At 41.4% G+C, this 18,715-nt stretch overlaps 1 protein-coding gene across 3 annotated transcripts in view; it reads right to left on the bottom strand.

The window, feature by feature from the left end:
• Window positions 1-4,524: 4,524 nt before the first annotated feature.
• PAICS (phosphoribosylaminoimidazole carboxylase and phosphoribosylaminoimidazolesuccinocarboxamide synthase) overlaps window positions 4,525-18,715 on the bottom strand; it is a 50,305-nt gene continuing 36,114 nt past the window's right edge. For 2 of the 3 annotated variants that reach the window (XM_063458038.1, XM_063458039.1), the window contains 9 exons: window positions 14,611-14,653; window positions 12,041-12,238; window positions 11,563-11,741; window positions 11,034-11,213; window positions 9,860-9,973; window positions 9,692-9,775; window positions 8,465-8,645; window positions 5,845-6,003; window positions 4,525-4,748 (listed from right to left, as the gene is read on the bottom strand). In XM_063458038.1, coding sequence (XP_063314108.1) covers window positions 4,582-4,748; window positions 5,845-6,003; window positions 8,465-8,645; window positions 9,692-9,775; window positions 9,860-9,973; window positions 11,034-11,213; window positions 11,563-11,741; window positions 12,041-12,238; window positions 14,611-14,653 — 1,305 coding nt within the window. In that variant the 3' untranslated portion in view covers window positions 4,525-4,581. Of the gene's footprint in view, window positions 4,749-5,844; window positions 6,004-8,464; window positions 8,646-9,691; window positions 9,776-9,859; window positions 9,974-11,033; window positions 11,214-11,562; window positions 11,742-12,040; window positions 12,239-14,610; window positions 14,654-14,827; window positions 14,936-18,715 lie in introns of those variants that run through there. The other variant, XM_063458041.1, reaches the window with a different exon arrangement.

Here is an 18,715-nt window from a genome sequence, read left to right as displayed (position 1 = left end):
TGTACGGTTGCTCAAATTGTTTGTAAAAAAGATAAGTGATACTGAATACTACACATTCATCAGATTTAGCAAAGTGCCTTACCTTTAAACCAGTGGTTCCCAAACTGCTCCTTGTAGCCCATCAACAATCCAGGAATTCTGTATTTCAATGAAGATACTGACAAAACTAAAATTGTTGCTGGGGTGTGAGGGCTGGCGTGGGAACCACTGCTTTAAACTAATATACATGGCAACATAACTACAAAAAGTAGAATTTTGTTATAACAAACCTTATCATAAATTGTAGTATTGCGCTGGGCCCCCAAACCATTTAAATTTGATAATTAAATAAATTTAAAGGCAAGATGGTAAAGAAATTTGATATTTTTGACCTGCTTTAAAGGTTGCACTACACGCACTGGGTATGATCTGCTTAATAAAGCAGCTTTCGTGTATAGCTCATGCCCCTGCAGTCTCACTGCTCTGCCATTTAGGTGTTTAAGCATGGTTAGGGACACCTCCCTGTGAATTGTACAGCTGTCACACTTCTTGAAAAGGAGCCTAGATATTTTAGGTTCCTGCATTGCACAGTCTGTTTAATCTAGATTGTCTTATTTAATTCTCTAAGAGCCTGCAGATGCCTACTGTGTGATTCAAATTCAATTTACAGAGCAGGAAATAAACTTCTAAAGTTTTTAAAGGGATCCTATAGTACCAGGAAAACAATCCCATTTTCCAGGCACTATAGGTTTTTAAAAACCCCTTCAGCCACTTACCTGAATCCAGCTCCGATGTCCCTCGGTGCTGGTTCTGGGCCAACCCATGCTCCTCCCCACTAACATCAACCGGCTGGGAAAACCTAATGCGTATGCGTGGCAATGGCTGTGATCGCATTACCATTTTTCCATAGGAAACCATTAGTCAATGCTTACCTATGGGGAAAATCCAATGCTGGAGGTCCTCAGTCAGATAAAGGACCATAGGTCTGTTTCGATTCAGGAAACCCTCTAGTGGTTATCTGGTAGACAGCCACTGGAGGCAAACTTAGTGCTGCAAGGTTTCACATTGCAGCACTAGGTGCAAAAGGGACACAGCACCCAGACTACTTCAATAAGCTGCAGTGGTCTGGGTGCCTACAGTGTCGCTTTAAGTCTGAAAATGAAACCATGTTTTATGTATGGAGGTGTGACTAGGGCTGCATAAACAAATGGCTTTAACTCCTAAATAGTAGAGAATTGAGCAGTGAGATTGCAGGGGCATGAGCTATAAACTAGAACTGCTTAATTTAGCTTCACTGGTTTTGATTCCTATAGTGTCATTTGAACTGTTAAAGTATCATGTCCTATTGGGCATTATCAACCAGGTAACCTTTCCCACCCTTATTTAAAACGAAAAACATTTAAACTTACCTTTTAATCCAGAGCCAGGTGAGATCCTCCTTGCTAGTTTCCATGCCCAGTCTGACATCACCCTTCCAAGCTCCAGTCAAATGCTTGTGAGAAGCATTTGGAACATCTTTTCCTGGCTCAGTGTTTATGCATGCTCAGAGCCAGGGAGGGCTTGCATTTAAAATATAGTTCTAAATGGAGGGAGGCAGTGCAGGAAGGGGACCTTCAAATGATCGCTTACAGGAATGCTACTGTTTGTGGCTGTCCAATGGGAAGTTTATAATCAGAGTCCCAGACTGCCCAACTGGCAATACCCCTGGCATAAACGTGCCTATTTGTCTATGCAGCATTTCTGCTTTAAATACTGAACAAAGATTTCTATCAATCAACCCAAGGCCTAGCTAATACCATTTACTTGTGTGAGGCTTTGAATATTTTGTAAAGAAATTGATATCTACATTCTCAAAGGGGCACACAGATCTCTTAATATCATTGAAGTGGTCTGGGTGCAGTGACCCTGCAACATTAAACATTGTGGTTTTAGATAAACCAATGTATTCACTGCAGCTTCACTCTGAAACCACGCAGTACATCCTCAGGCTTTGTAGGCGCATTCAGTTGGTGCTCAATATGAAAAGGCCTAATGCATGTGCAAAGCTACACGCGCATCAGGTTTCTCCCCAGTCAGCTGCTGTCGGCAGAGTTGGAGCCTGACCCAGTGTCAAGGGACAGGTGCTGGAATCATGCAAGTGAAAAAAAAAAAAAAAAAAAAACTTAGTGCATATAATCTTTTAAAAGAACAATGCCTCCCTTTCCAAAGGGCCAGAAAGATTATTTTATGATAAACATTTAAGTTGGCTACATTTTCCCCTCACTGAGTCTGCTAGAAAAACGTCTGAGAAGTAAAAAAAAAATTCAGCTGTCCAAATCAGATGTTTGACTTTCTTTAACTCAGTGGTTTAGCTATAATTTGCTTCCATTCGGTTAGTGAGAAACAAAACCGCAAACAGGAGCAACTTCACTTCCTTAGTTTGATCCAGTTTCATAAATATATCTGGGGAAAAGCACCCATTAGCTAAAGCCCCAACAGTGGCCACCTAAAAAGCAAAGTTTCAGTTAATTGATTTTTTTTTTTACTGCTTTAAAAAAAAAAAAAATATATAAGATGGCAGAGGAAGTCAACTCAATACATTTCCAAATACAAACGTGACTTAAGTAACATCAGGGATTGTAACCTAAACCTGAAGAGAACGGAGCAGAAAGTGTGGGATTTACAATCAGTGGGTGGCCTGTGCATACAACCCAGTAGCCACACTGGGAAAGTCAGACTAAATGCCAAAACATTGACCCTGCAAATACTGCAGCACCTCTGGCTGCCTGAATGGCATGCAATTTCACAAAAGTCAGTTTACAGAATGGGGAGGGTGCAATATGTTGAGAGAGCAGTTTAAGGAATAGCCAATTGGATAAAATCAGAACGGGGCCCTTTGCAAAACTTGAGACCCCCACCAACCCAAAATCTTTCGGCTAGCCAGATTTTTATGAAGAAATTGATTAAATAGCTTTATGGTTTGCAAAGTCATCTAAGTTGCTTGGGGATAGGGGGATGCTGAAGATTCACAGAAAGTTTCAGTTGCATTATGCAGTGCAAGGAGAATCAGTAGGCACTAGAATATATTCTAAAGCTGCACAAGTTCATAATTAACTAAAAGCAGTGGATTGCATTATCTGCACAAGTGACTTTAAACTACAACTCCCTTGGGGGTGGGGCATGGCTATCACGGTGGATGGGTGCACATGGTATGTGCTCATCATCTAAAGCTTCAATACCACTGTTTTCTGGTGGGTTTATAGTCAACAGTTGCTCAAAAGTATACTTACCAGACCCTGCATGCTAGGGTACTCTCCTGAACAAGTTTAGAACCCCAACTGGCCTGTGACTATTTTGCGGCCTACACGCCTGGTGTGATCCATGGAGGGACGAAACTGCTGATCTCCTGGCCCGGACCTGTTGGTGTCTGCATTATCAATTGTTGAACCCTGTTCCCACCCAACTTTGGACCAGCGGGGGATATCCTGGTCCCCAATGGTGTAATTGTGTGGCCTACTCTAAGACCGACATTTTCAAAGTTTGGAGTGTTGTGGCCTACTACTTATGGCTGTCCCACCAGGGCCTACTGTGACACACTCCTACCTACAGCCACCTACATGGATCCACTTCTTCAGGCGTTCAATCACCTGTGTGCATAATTTTGGGTGAAACTAAGCAATCGAGTACTCGCCCATACTCCTGTTGTCAGAGTCGGGGTACCTAGTGCAGGCATGCAGGTTGACACCATGGGACTGGATTTATCCTGCGCATCCCCCACACAGCATTAACAATACGGCATCTGGATGCGAGTGCCTGGAGCAACACAGTTGCTGCAGAGCTACTGGGCAAGTAGAAAGAGCCGCCAAGAGTGACATCCTACTCCTGGACCCTCGTGCTGCCCCAGTAGACAGAAGGAGTTTGCCATAGCAAGCCTCAAAGTCCCAGGAGTGACAAGGTCAGTCCTTATGTGGGTCTGGAGCGGTGCACAACAATGGTATAAGGCTGCAGATATACATGGTGATGTTCCAGGCAACATCTTGCCTTCACCACTCAGGGGAATTTGTTGATCTTGGCTTCAGGACTTATCCCTGCAATCTGTGGTCACCCACACAGGCGGATGCCACTTTGGTTTCCATCTTATGTCTTTCTTACACAAGCTATTATTTCTGTCCTAGTTTATTTTCTTTAATGTAATGCAGCAACAGAAGGTTTAGTCTTGTTACCAGTGGTCTGGTGTTTATATTTGGCCTATAACCGGCTTTCTAAGTGTTTACCTACACTCCACATGTCTACTTAGTCTTGTTTGTAGCCTAACAGACAAGAGTAGCAGGCTGGTCAAATATATATATATATATATATATATATATATATATATATATATATATGTTTTCCTGAAGTGCTTGTTAATGTTACCATGGCATGGTAAGCTTGATTGTAAACTATAACTCCCTTAATGAGCCCTGCATCACGCTGTAGTCAGTTTAGCAGAGTTTGATTCAATCTATCCTAGTTGTGGTACTAAACACAGACATGGTGGTTTTAAAGAAAGCCATGCAACAATATATGTAAGGAAAAATTGTTTTAATCATGAGAATTGACAGTATGGTGTTACAGGCAGTGATTTTATATGCTGCATGCCCTCAGCTTTGAGTCTGCCTGTTTGAGAGAGATCCAAGTGTTCAGAGTGCATGAACGCAACTTTGACCAGATCAGATGGTTGTTTAAGCCAAATATTTGAGCAGCAAACTGAGCGGCAGCTTCAGGAGACAGCACAGTGGAGCATCCAAGACCTACAAGACAAATTCAAATTATGTCTAGAGTCAGAAAGTGTTACTTTACTAGTTATAAAAAAGGGATAATTTAAAAAAAAAACAAAAAAAAAAAAAAAAAAAAAACACACAAACAATAAAGTGTAAAGAGGCCACTGAACTTTTGCTAAGTGTTTAGCAATGGCCTACATTTTCACTAGAGAAAATATTTTTTTATAATAAATCATTCAATACATAAAGAAATTTTGTAAATTACACGCTTTATAATTAAACAGTGATTGAGATTTGCCTTTCTAAATCGCACACTTGTATTATATATTTGGCAAGGTTGTATCTGTATTTCTATAGATATTCTAAAGAGCCAGTCTTCATGCAATCTCATTTAACAAGTTTGTTGGAGCATTGATTATATAAATATATAATAAAGAGAATTTAATTCCACCTTTTCCTTTCAGTATATGTACTGAAAAGACGGACCAGCGGTGCCCGTTGCAGCAAGCATCATTTCCATAGGGGTCTAGTCACTGGCAGCAACTTTGAACCAGGGTGTCCAGGTTTTATAGTATGAGGTCAAATTGCCATTCATTGCATAGATATATCTATTTTTCCCCCATGATATGCAATTTGGGTAACACTTTATTCACTGTCTGGAGGGTTCTCTGGCTACACTTTTTTATAGCCATAAAAATATATAATAAACTTTTAGAGCATCAGTTTTGGGGAGTTCCAGGAGGAAAAGCTACAAGTATTGTTTCATTGACATTCTAACATGCAAAGTTTTTGAGAATACTTTTTCGGTTTCATCCTTAATCTTCTGCAATTTGGGCATTAACACCAGCTATGATATAGAGTACCCAAAGGCTGGGTGCATCTTCAGCACAGGTCAGCAGTGGATTTATTAAAACTTAGACAGGCCGGGACCAAATACCAATCGTGTAATAGTTTATAGACTGTTTCCTGTAAACTGAATAAAAAGACTTAACATGTAGCCAAATCTTACACCAGATCTGTAAGGTGAAATCAATCTCCATAGCTCTTCCCCCAATTACAATTATTTTCAGGTCATTGTTTTACAGATACACAACAAGCATGCATAAAATCAGAACAGATTTCTTACCACTGGGCATCCTGAGGGAAGACCAAACATCCTGAGCACCCCAATCTGCAGTAAGTGGGGGACAGTTTATAACTGGATAGGCAGAGTTTCCAGAAAGAACAGGCCCAAGCCCATTGCTTCTACCAGCCACAGCAACAAACACAGTTGGAATTCCATCACCTAGGAGAACATGATTTATTTAAAAATGAAAAAAAAAACACAAACAGAACACCCCGAGACCGCTGAAAGAGGAATTTTAGCTTGCATAAGTTTCAAAACCAGGGCACCCACAGGTACTAACCTGCGATGAACGGATCAATTTGGATGTGAATGTTTTATTTTAATTTTTTTTATAAAAATAGGCAGTTGCAGCTGACCGTACCCCACAAGGCCATTAGCCTATCTTAACTTACGTTACACCCAAAACACTTTCTTATACCACCCAAGAGACTGGCTCTACAATTTTGCCTGGATACTTTAATATGACCCCATCTACGGAAGAACCCAAGCCCTCTGACGACACCTGTGACCCAGGGTACAACGAAACCACCCTCAAGCGCAGCCAATGACAAGAATACAACCGGACGCTACCCACATCTCACATTGCCATTGACTGACTTACCACACCGAGGCATAGACTGCCAACACCGCACACCCTTGGGCACGGACTTGCAGTCGTGGCCCGGCCCACTGGTACCATGCGGACACTGTTACCGTTTTGTTTTGATTTCGAATTTATTATTGTTTTAATAGCCACTAAATGCTTAATAGCCAGCTTTCACCTAAATGCTCCAGGAACACAGCCCAATACCAAATAGCTGACATGTTTAGACCAAGTTGCTAACCCAATTTTCCACAGGTCACCCTCTGGGGAGCATATATAGCTTGAATGTACTAGCTTTTTGCAAGCTTCACGATCTTTCTTCTGTTTAAACTTAGTATTTACCCATAGGCTACCCAATGCTTGTTTATTACACCCTATGCGACTAACAGCTTGTGAGGCAACTATAGTTCCACACACTAAGACAGGCATACACACGCGATGTAACCACTTTACTAACACACAGCGGCGGCAAATACAGATGCCCTGAGAGGGGCTGCTCCACTATACCATACAAGCCTATCTCCTACCGACCAACTTACTGTATATAGTTTAAAGCCACTTAAAGACCAGCCGCACTTAACTTTAGGTTCAGAAGACAAACAAGGTGCATTGTATCAGGACAACACCTAGAGCAAATTTAGATATGTTCTCATATGAACCACGTTTACTTATGTTATTTTCGTAATTATACTTTAATAGGTTGCCCTTCCTACGCCACCTCCTATATCTACTTTTCACTATGTTGAAATAACTGTTTAGTCTAACGTACCAACTCTACAAAAATGTGCGAAACATCAAGCCATTGTTTACTCTGTGTACAAACTGTGACACGCTGTTGTGGCGTATGTTGATATGTCTGTAACCCCCCGCACAACAAAAATAAAGAATTAAAAATAAAAAATAATAGGCAGTTGCTGGTTTACCTAGTCCTGATTATAGGACCTATATTAATTTGGAACTGCAGTTTAAAGGGACACTATAGTCACCAAAACAACTTTAGCTTAATGAAGCAGTTTTGGTGTATAGAACATGCCCCTGCAGCCTCACTGCTCAATCCTCTGCCATTTAGGAGTTAAATCCCTTTGTTTATGAACCCTAGTCACACCTCCCTGCACGTGACTTGCACAGCCTTCCATAAACACTTCCTGTAAAGAGAGCCCTATTTAGGCTTTCTTTATTGCAAGTTCTGTTTAATTAAGATTTTCTTATCCACTGCTATGTTAATAGCTTGCTAGACCATGCAAGAGCCTCCTGTATGGAATTAAAGTTCCATTTGCAGAGCAAGAGATAAAATGGTTTAATGTAAGTTACATTTGATTGAAAGTGAAACCAGTTATTTTCCCCATGCAGGTTGTGTCAATCATAGCCAAGGGAGGTGTGGCAAGGGCTGCATAAACAGAAACAAAGTGATTTAACTCCTAAATGGCAGTGAGTTGAGCAGTAAAACCCAAGAGGCATGATCTATACACTAAAATGGCTTCATTAAGCTAAAGTTGTTTAAAGGAACACCATAGTCACGTTACCAGAATACATTCTGAAATTGTTACTCAAACTACCAGGACCACTTTTGCAATGGTCATGGTGGTAGGAGTCTAGATGTGCAGCGTTTAAGTTCGAAACACTGCACATCGAGATTTAATGGTGTGTTAGGGGCTAACCCTAGCACACATAACTGAGGCAGCCCAAAACTCTGTACAGATTGGACATTGGCGAGACATTATAAATCTGTTGCAACAGAAAAGCCTTCACCTTGCAAGCAGAAGCATGCCTGCAAGTGAAAGACAACTTTCTCTCCCCTCTCCGCCCCCCCCTAGATTAAAAAAAAAAATTATATATATATATATATATATTTTTATATTTATTTCTTTTTAGAAAGTCCTTGCACTCACAAACTTTGAATTGCATAGATAGCCAGAGAATCATGGGAGTTGTAGTTCAGCAATATCTGGGGGGGCAGAGTTTGAGGACCCATTGTTTAGAGTAACACTCCAACTTTATTCTACCAGAAGAATAAGGTCTTGTTAAATCATAGCTCACCTTCGTACTCCGATTTAATACGGAGGGTCTCATCTGGGCCCTTGTGTGCAGAGGTCACCCTAAGCTCACATGGGATACCATAGTTTGCACAGGACTTCTTGATTTTCTCACAATGTGCAAGGTCGGAAATAGACCCCATTAACACCACAACCCTGCTTTGGCTTTTGGACGCAAGCAAGAGCTAGAAAGAAAAAAAAAAACAAACAGACATTTAAAGCAGTCTGTAAATGTATCATGAAGACAGTTACAGTCACGGATCACAGATTAATCTCAGGTAAATGCTAGTTCAAGTAATGACCAACCTCAAGTTGATATTAAAAAGGTTTAGGTGCCACTATGTTCATTAAATAGTTCAAAACACTCATCACATTTTACAGGTAGGTCCTGGAATTCTCCATTGGAGATTACATCTAACCGCAACTGCAGTTTATTTTCAGGAACCACAGCTATTGTCCAGTGCGTTGAGTGGGAAGTAGATTTAAAAACCGTGTCAAGTAATTAGAATTCTGAAGCAGAGAGTGCACCATAACCAACATGGCACTAAGCCACAAGATGGCAGGTGAAAGGTAGCAGCGCAATTTTAGTTAAAAAAAAATATTTTCTTAGTCGGGTTTATGGCAGAACAGGTGCACTTTAAGTGAAGCAGGAATTAAAGAATATTGGGATGGGCCAACATTAAACCATTGCTTGTTCTCTGCCTTTGTGCTGCTTTGATCTGGAAGTCCTGAATCTAATGCCGTGGTCCAAGTAGAAAATCCAGCGAGTATTACAGCATAGAAATCTTTCTACAAAAAAAAAATAAAAAAATAAAAAACACCCCACACGTGTTACACAACCTCTAGCATGTTTTATATTATAGAATTATATAATATTTTTGCAGCAGCAGGTGGTCAGATTTTATTAGACTTCACATTTTGTATTTTATAAATGCTGGAACAAGCAAGGTTTTGTTGGCAAGAAAGCACAATTTAGTAATTGGTTTGTGGTGCAAACTATTGACTTTCATCAAAGAACAAAGTGTCTTCTGTACTTTTGGCAGGCTATCTAGACCATGCACCGGTTCAAAAACACTGCATTTCCTCTGTTTCTTCTTAGGCAAGGGGATATCTATGTAGCAACAGTTAAGAGATTAAACCATTTCATATGCATTCAAAATAATTGAAATTATAGCAAACATTGTGTCAAGGTTAAACAGTAGGACAGAGGGAAAAGCCACCTCACACTCACCTCCACTCTGTCTGCCACCCACTCAAAATTTCTTTTCACCATCTGCATTGCCTCTGGAGTGATTTCCTTTAGGTCACGATAAGTCTAAAATAAAAGAGCCATGTTAAGCTTTGAATTTAAAAGCAAATCTTTAAAGATAAATCAGCAATATACAAGCCAACCACATACTTGCTTATCCTTTTGTTGGGTCTTGTCTCCAGATGGCCACAGTCGCCAGGAATCATTGTCAATGACATCAGCAAGAACAATTTCTTTTTTTGACACATCAACACCAAACTCAATCTAAAGTTATAAGGAGGGTGAAGATATTATTGAAGAGACTATAATGCTACCACTTCAGACACTACAATAATATTGTTAAGTTGCCATATACACACACTCCCTCCTAAATCCAAAGGGTTTATGTTACAAAAAAAAAAAAAAATAAATAAAGTTTCTACAGTAGAAACTAATCCCATAAAACAAGTTTGTGAATAAGCTCATTTGTAGCTGCATACACTACTGAAAGAAAAATTGACATGTCTGGCTATGTCACTTTCTGGTTTGTCAACAACTCCATTCAGAACCAGCAAAATGCCAATAGTTGTGATACCGGAGAAACTGACGGAAGCCAAGCACAGAGAGATGGACACAGGTTTCTTCAGGAAGGAAGAGATTCTTTGTTCGGTTCACCGATCGGGACTCAGAGGGACTAACGTCACCAAAATACAACAAGTTCTGAGCCCAGGACAATAGTGCAGGCTCCTTATATAGGCGCATAACTCCTCCCATATTAAGCTCCACCCGCACAGTCTCTTAACCAATCAAAACAAACAAGAACTAACTTCCTGCTTGACCGTATGGCTTGTCCAGCATTGTGGAGGAGGGGAATACTACATCCGGTATTCTCGCACATGCTCCGTACACTACTGATCGTATCTTTGCCACGTGCAACCAACCGACCGATACACCAGTATATGCACGTACGCATGTCACGTGGTAATCTCGGCCTACTAAATTTATTTTTACCGAGATTCCACCACAGTTGCAGGTGCTTCAAATAGTTGTGATCAACTTCATTTCCAATCTCTGGTCAGGATTTTAAATTGCGCTTTTTATTTAACAGTACCTATTCATACCAATAGATCAAATAAATTTCATTTTTTTTTCTTTTAAGGAAATCTCACTTTTTCCTTTTGCATCATCAGCGCATAAAGCAATGGTGGTTAGCTCAGAGACCAGTTATTAGGATTTAAAGATCTTCTCCTCCTTCCCCACAATAAGATACCCCACATTAAGTTCCAATTAAAAAGGTTTACAATAATTTGGAATTAAATTGCCAATAATTGCAAAGTCTAGGTACCTTCATATCAACCAAAGTACACTCCTGTGTTGACCAAGCTCTCTCAAGAATCTCAAAGATGGCAACTGTGGAATGGCTCATGATGTCCACCTCGGCTTGACCAATCACAAGTCCAGCACAGTTCAGCTTTGCGGTTATCAATTGCTCCTCTGACCATTGTGGATCGTTATTTGCATCATCCTGTAAGAGTTACCCATGATAAAGTGCAAAGCAAAAAAACAAAAAAAAACCACACTGCTTCAATATTAGTCAAGCTACAAATATTTAGCAGTTCTATTAAGACAGGGAATTGAAAACCATTAGAACAATGGTCTGCAGTCTATTATACAAGTTTAGCATGTAAGTTCACTGAGCAGGGCCCTCAATCCCTGTGTGTCCAACTCATCTGGTTACAGATATGTCCTAGACCATCCATTGTACAGCACTGTGGAATGTGTTGGTGCTTAATTAATAAATCACTTAAAGTTTGCAATGCTTGGTGGTTGTATCATAATCCATGTTGTTCAATACAAGGTGAGCTTTCATTTACCTTAAAAAACATTTCAACTTTGGGAGGCGAAAACTTGTACCCCTCCTTGACACCAAGATTTCTTTTCAGGAATGACCCTGTAGCAATTCTCCTGCACACCCACTCAATGGGAATCATTTCACAATGGGTAGCAATGAATCCAGCCTCACTGCACTTCCTGAGAAAAGCAGTTTTAATACCTGAGGAAGAATATGAAGTAAATTAATATAATTCCATCCATTCTACACAAATAGTGGAATGTATGCAAGATACATATTTCATGAATGTCTGGTGTGCAAGGGTTTATGCAATAAACTCAGACGCCAAGGAAGATTCTAGATTAGCCAAGCAACTTCACCTGGAAGAAGCCCAATGTAAGCTCAGCAAACATAACACACACACAGTCACTTCCAGCCTGGAGTGGCCCTTTAACAAGGATGAGCCAATGTCAAGATCTACATACACCACGACTCATGAAATGTATGCATGCAACGCTTACCAGCTTCCTGCAGCAATTTGAAGACACAGCTGGTTGTCTTGTTTGCGATGGAGGCCTTTCCTTCCATATGATCCTTCCGGGCTGCATTCCCTGCTGTTATTTGGTCCTTTGACAGCATCAAAACACAGCCAGGGTGATCCAGCAACTCATGAACCTCTTTAGTTTTACCTTCATTGATCTTCTTACCAAGCCTCAGTTCTAAAGAATTCAAAAAAAAAAAATAAAAAATATAAAACCCAAACAAAAACCCCACAAAATATAAAGAGAAACATGGTCTTGAATTTTACCACTGATACAATTCTTTATCCACTGGGGAGGGGGAGAATAAGTAATGTGGTACTGTCATAGTTTTGTTATTTTGCCAAGACTCGAAAGTGACACCGCCGCTAGGTGTTTTAGGGCAGAGGCAAGGGTGATCATCTTTTCAGTCTGCTCCATCACTCCTGTTGATGCGCACAGCAATGAGGTGTACAGAGTATCCATAGAGACCAGTGACAGCTGTCAGGATTGACACAGACTCCACCCCGAGTCTGATAGGCGGAGGAGAAACACAACAGTAGCCACTTGCAATGTAAAGACATGACCAGTGCACCCAGAAAACTTCATTGAAATTAAGTCGGCAGGGTGACTTTAGTAGGTCCTTTTACAAGAAACATTGCATTGGATCTTACAGTTTAAAAAACAAAAAATAAGTCAGTCAAGTTAACCAACATTTTCAGTGTATCATTTGCTAGCAGTATAGCTACTGAACCTAAATGGATATGGTGCTTGAAGTGTTTCTTTCACATTTTATAGCAAGGGGAGGGAGGTCTCAAAACTGCTGGCTCCTCATATATAACTAAAGCAGGACTTTGATGTCCGGATAAGTTTTAAAATGTGGCAACAATATGACTCCTCTACATTGTGAAATGATGCCCATTGAGTGGGTGTGCAGGAGAATTGCTGCAGGGTCATTCCTGAAAAGAAATACCACAATAGTATGGTGCTTCATGTTGTTCCTTAGCCATGTTACATACACAGCAACTACTCCACAAATCACTGCACGGGACCAAAAGGTCCCAGGCATGTGCTGTTCTTGCCTGATAAGTTGCAAATAACTAGAAATCAGAGCAAAAATACCTGATGGTACCAAGTAACAACATGTATCTCAATATCTAGGGGTCTCTTGCTTAGTTTGTGTCACAGTTAAGAAAAGGGCAGTTTTTTTACATTGCTGCCTAGTAACACCTCTAGTGACAGTCAACTAGACTCCATTGGAGGTGCTTCCTATTCCAGTATTTTCCCATAGATGAGATCAAAGTGGGGGGCGGGAGGGAAATAAGACACCTTTCCCATGCAATCGGAGAGCAAAACAGACATTTTCTCATACACCTACAAATTGTTTAATTAATTTTTATTTCAACCTCCCCATGTTTCAGAGATCCTTACCCTGGGGTCCAGGTTGGCTAGCGAAATCTTGAAGCTCTTCTTGTCCTCCTCCTTTGCACGCTGTTCAGTGAAGTCGGAGAGACATATTCCAGCTCACAGCAATGCATACAAGGGAGCAGAACAAGAACGGCAGGAAGGAAACAGATCCCTCACCACCACCACCACGATCCCTGGTCACCTCCACTGAAGGGGCTGGTATACACCCAGGACAAGACTTCATGGCAAGCTGGGACTTGTTGAACACTGACCTAGACTTCTAGGGTGGGTGGGGGTGTATTCTATATAAAAAAATAAAATTTATTTTTCTTTTACTTTTGCATGGGTGCAGAAACAGAAATGGGGCACTCTAGTAGATTAAACACATGGAAAGTGCCAAAAAAGGCCTTGGTTACTAACGCTTTGCAGCTCAGAAAAGTCTCAGCCCTTAATGGGTTAAAGAACCAAAGGAAGCATGTCTGACATTGGATTTTAATGTTTGGATACAAGTAACTGCACTGACATTGATCAATTAGATCAGCAAGGGTGAGTGAATACCCTGCAGAATCTTCTTGTGGCCAATACACAAGCTGGGTAAGAGCTTTAATTTTAGAACTAGAGGCACTTCCTTTGTACAACATATTCTGTAAACTGCAGATTAAATACAGTTCATATGGTAAAACATAAACTTACATATAGTGATTCTACAGACACAGCTTGGCTACTTCTTGCCATTGACAAGACATAATTTAGTCAATAACCTTACATTAATAGTAGATAAATGTGACTTATGACTGAAATGGATGGTGTTACTACCCTTTGTTGCCCAATAGACGGCAAGAATGAGCAGCATACCATAACCACTTTACACACACTCATTAGATAGCCTTAAGACATGTGACGCATGTCCAAAACTATTTTTATTACACTTCATTAAAAACGTGAATACCCAGCATCCCTCGCTACAGTGGGAGCATTCTGAGGCCTACAAATAAAGTCCTTGGAACCCCAGGAGACCCCCATTACTCTCAGTTCACCCCAAACTCGGAAGAAGAGAGGAAGCCTGTTGCAGCCAGACACGTGTAGAAACAATCAGCTTGGCCGAGACAAACAAGACACTGACAGGACAGCCACCCAGCCCTCTCCCCAATGGAGTGATCACCAACCTGCGGAGGAGGACTCCATCATGTCACGGCTGCAGCGAGCTCCCTACAAGAAACAGAGACAAGGGTTTAGATTAAAGGGTGAATGCATGATACCCGAGCTCACCCCACCCATGGTGCCCTGTAATCAGTGCAGCCCAGCAGGCCCCAGCAACTCCGGGGTGTTTCAGGGAGAGACTAGCGGTACGCTGAGAAAGCACATGGTGACCCCCGGGGATACCTGCTCTGAATCCACACTCCCCAACTGAGACTGCTACAAGAATCCCAAAGAACGGGGCAACGTTCCAATAAGGAACACAGAACGTCACGCCCCTGACAGCAGGCCAATCAGAGCGCGCGCTAGGCCCCGCGATTAGCATAACAAGTTCACATCCACATCCTTAACCCCGTGACTGCTGATCGACTAGCGCGCTTAGACCGTGAATGCCAAGAGAGAGTTCCCCTCAGGTCACATGTGAGGCTCAGCGTGCAGAGGTACAGGAGACAGCACGTGGTGAAATAGGAAATCCAACCAGCAAGCACAGGCAGGGGTATTCACTAAACTGGGATTTGTAGCGAATTCAAATTAATTTCACATGGGAGGTCAGAATAGCTGGATTGGAACTTTCAGAATAAGCCAAATTTCCAGTTCAGTTACAGTGGTCTATATTATTATTATTATCATCACCATTTATATAGCACAGGTTTCGTAGCGCTTTACAATATTGTGATGGGGGGGGGATTTAACTATAAATAGGACAATTACAAGAAAACTTACAGGAACAATAGGTTGAACAGGACCTGGCTCAAACAAGCTTACAGTCTATAGAATATACATTCAGGGAGCGCGGAGCACCGCCGGCAGAGGCACCACTTTTTGGGTAGAACTGTCAGCTGACGCTCTAAGTCAATCAGGCAGATATAATTACCTAAAGCGCTACCTCACTGGTGCACCATCCTTTTTTGGCTTCCACCAAGTTCTCTCCTCTAAGATTTGGACTGCTAACCAAGTGAGCATAATATGATCATCCTGGCTTCCGGCATCAATCCACTTACAAATTTGCTAGCATTTCTGCAGGCTGCCCTACATAGACCAGTTGAGGTGAACATGTCTTTTTGTTATGCAAAAATCAAATAACAGTTCTGAAAGTTAAATGACAGCATTTTCTTCTGGCAATTCATCACCAGTAGCCCATCGCTGTAATAATGTTATGCATGCAAAAGAGTACAACACAGAGGTGTATGGATGATCCTTGTAGATCCCCAATAGACCAAATAGCAGAGTCGGTGCTACCACAAGGGCATACCACCACAGGGTTACAAAGTCTGGGGGACATAGAGCTCCCACTAGCCTTCCTGTGCAGAGCTGGACTGGCCTACCAGGATGCCAAGAAATGTGCCTGTGGAAATTTCTATTACCTGAGGCTTGCTGGTGCTGGCCGCAGCCTTCATCTTCTTTGCAGCCAGGAGTCAGTTGGCAGTGTGAGTGCCAGTTGCTCCTCACAATGCACAGAGCTAAGCCCGTTGGGATACATGGAATCTGACCCCAGCAACCTTAGCTCTGTGAGTCACTAGAAATGAAGAAACAGGGATCAAACTGCATCACGCAATGCCAACCCAGCAAAGCACCCTGGCAGCTGCCTTTAAGGGCAGTGTGCGCCAGTAAGTATGTGTCAGAGTGAGTGTGTGTGACAATGAATGTGTTTATGTTAGTGTGTCAGTGAGTGTGCTTGTGCCATGGAGTGTGCTTGTGTGTCAATATGTTTGCATGTTTGTCTTTTAAACGTCAAGATTTAATATGAAATTATGTGTGTCTGTGTATGCAGTCACTGGAAAAAGTACACCCTCTCATAATTCTTTGGTATTACATATCTGGACATAATAACGATCATCTGTTCCTTAGCAGGTCTTAAAATTAGGTAAATACAACCTCAGATAAACAACAACACACAACATACTACATTGTGTCATGATTTCTTTAACAAGAATAAACCAATATGGAGAAGCCATGTGTGAAAAAGTAAGTACACCCTTCCTGCTTCCATAGAAATTAAGAGGCTAAGAAGTAGCAGACCGTTACACAAAACAAAATGCAGTCCGCCCTCAGAAAAATACACAGAAATAATGAAAAAGTGCACATTTACTGATATAAAAATTGCAGTGATGTATGGCAGAAAATAGTTATGGTAGCACTCCAAATGCTGAATATGAGAGCAGGAATATTGAGTAATGCGTAGTGCAAACAGCATATGATAATCACAAGATGAATATACAGATATCCAGACAAGGACAAAATAGGAGCACTTACGGAATGAAATATTAAGTAGTTGTGATACCTGACGTGAGGAAGACCACTTACACTGCCACCCACAAAAAGGTAAGAGTGAATACCCTGGACACGTTTCACACACCCCTGGTGCTTTCTCTCTCTCTCTCTTTTTTTTTTTTTTTGAGAAAGCACCAGAGGGTGCGAAATGCGTCCATGGTACTCTTACCTTTTTGTGGGTGGCAGTGTAGGTGGTGTTCCTCACGTCTGGCAGCAGCAGGTTTGCATTACTCAATATTCCTGCTCTTATATTCAGTATTTTTGGAGTGCTGTCATGATTATTTTCTGTCATACATTGCTGCAATTTTTATATCAATAAATGTGCACCTTTTCATTATTTCTGTGGACCATAAGGGTTTACTCTTGAGTGCGGACTGCATTTTGTTTTGTGTTACTTGCTGCAATATACATAAGGATTAAGGCGAGAGCGCAGGTAACTTTTTTCTTTCGTTTTTACTACATGAGGGATAGCCCAGCACTGGAATGAATCCTATCAAGGCCTTGATCTCAGCATTATTTCACCTGACATTTAAGACATTTTACTTGGAGTTGCGGTATCGTCTGTGGGTGGGTTTCATCCCACACCCACATATTTTTTGTTATATTTTGTCTACGTAGCAGACAGGTGCTGCTTATCAAATGCCCAGTGTCTCACAAAAGACAGCAGTAACAATATTGTTTATGCCTTCATACGCAATCCATACCTTGGGAATGTTACTTCTAAAATCTGTACCTTCTGTGTAGAGAGCAGATATATTCTACACGATTTCTGGGCTGGGGTGCACAAACATTAATATAGCTCAGTATGCGCAGAGTATCAAGCAGAAATGCTGCACATACAGACTCCTACCACTGTGGCCACTTCAAAAAGCAGAAGTGGTCATGGTGGTTTGAGTAACCCTTTAATGAGAAGCTGACATTGCACACTGTGCAAATGGTCTTGTTGCCCCTGTCTCTCTAAGTGTGTCATGTCCTCATTCTGCTACACTCGCTACATCTACCTCTTTCTCTCTCCCAGACTAAATACTATGAGTTCCTGTTTCTAGCAGAGAAGGGAGGGAGGAGGGAGAGAAGTGGACAAGTTAGCCATGATGAAAGAGGATTCAAAGTTTGTAATTAGTGAGAGAGAGGAGTTGAACGTTGAGGGGCTTGTTAAAAAGACAGACAGACTAGGCAGAGAGATCAAAGTGAGAGATTAGCATAGCGAATGTGTATTCTTATAAATGCATCCTGTGTGTTTCCCACTGGCACCACCTCCATCAAATGCAAGACACGTGGGAGGTATGACAGTTTTTTTTTGTTGTCTAAAGGATTCGGTAATTAGGCTCATCATACTCATCCTCAGCAGGCCTGCTAGGCTCTTAAGTCAGCACTGTCATTTGTGCTTTGTGATAAACAGTTTCCCCTAATCCACCCCTTGGCTGGCTTGCAAATTGTTGGCATGAGAATGCATTATGAATATGCACATGATGGTGCACAAGTCAGATCCTGTCAGGGGCTGAGCCAGAGATCTCGGGAAGGGCACTGCCAGGTTATTTTGTGGTAGCATGCTGGGTGGAAAATACTTGTTACAGATATGTATAATGCACATTACTGTGAGATTTATTAATGTGGCTCAGCAGTGTGAGAGTTACAGAAACTGCACAGTAATGCATTAATATATAACAGAGTTCCACAGGAATCAAATTCACCATAATGTGCAGTGTGAAACTGCCACCAAGTTCTCAAGATTTGGACTGATAACCAATGGAACATTGATAATCCTGGCTTCCATCATCAATCCACTTACAAATATGCTAGCAT

The sequence above is a fragment of the Pelobates fuscus genome, chromosome 6 (genome assembly GCF_036172605.1).
Source record: "Pelobates fuscus isolate aPelFus1 chromosome 6, aPelFus1.pri, whole genome shotgun sequence".
NCBI lineage: Eukaryota > Metazoa > Chordata > Amphibia > Anura > Pelobatidae > Pelobates > Pelobates fuscus.
This window is presented reverse-complemented; position numbering and strand designations above follow the sequence as displayed.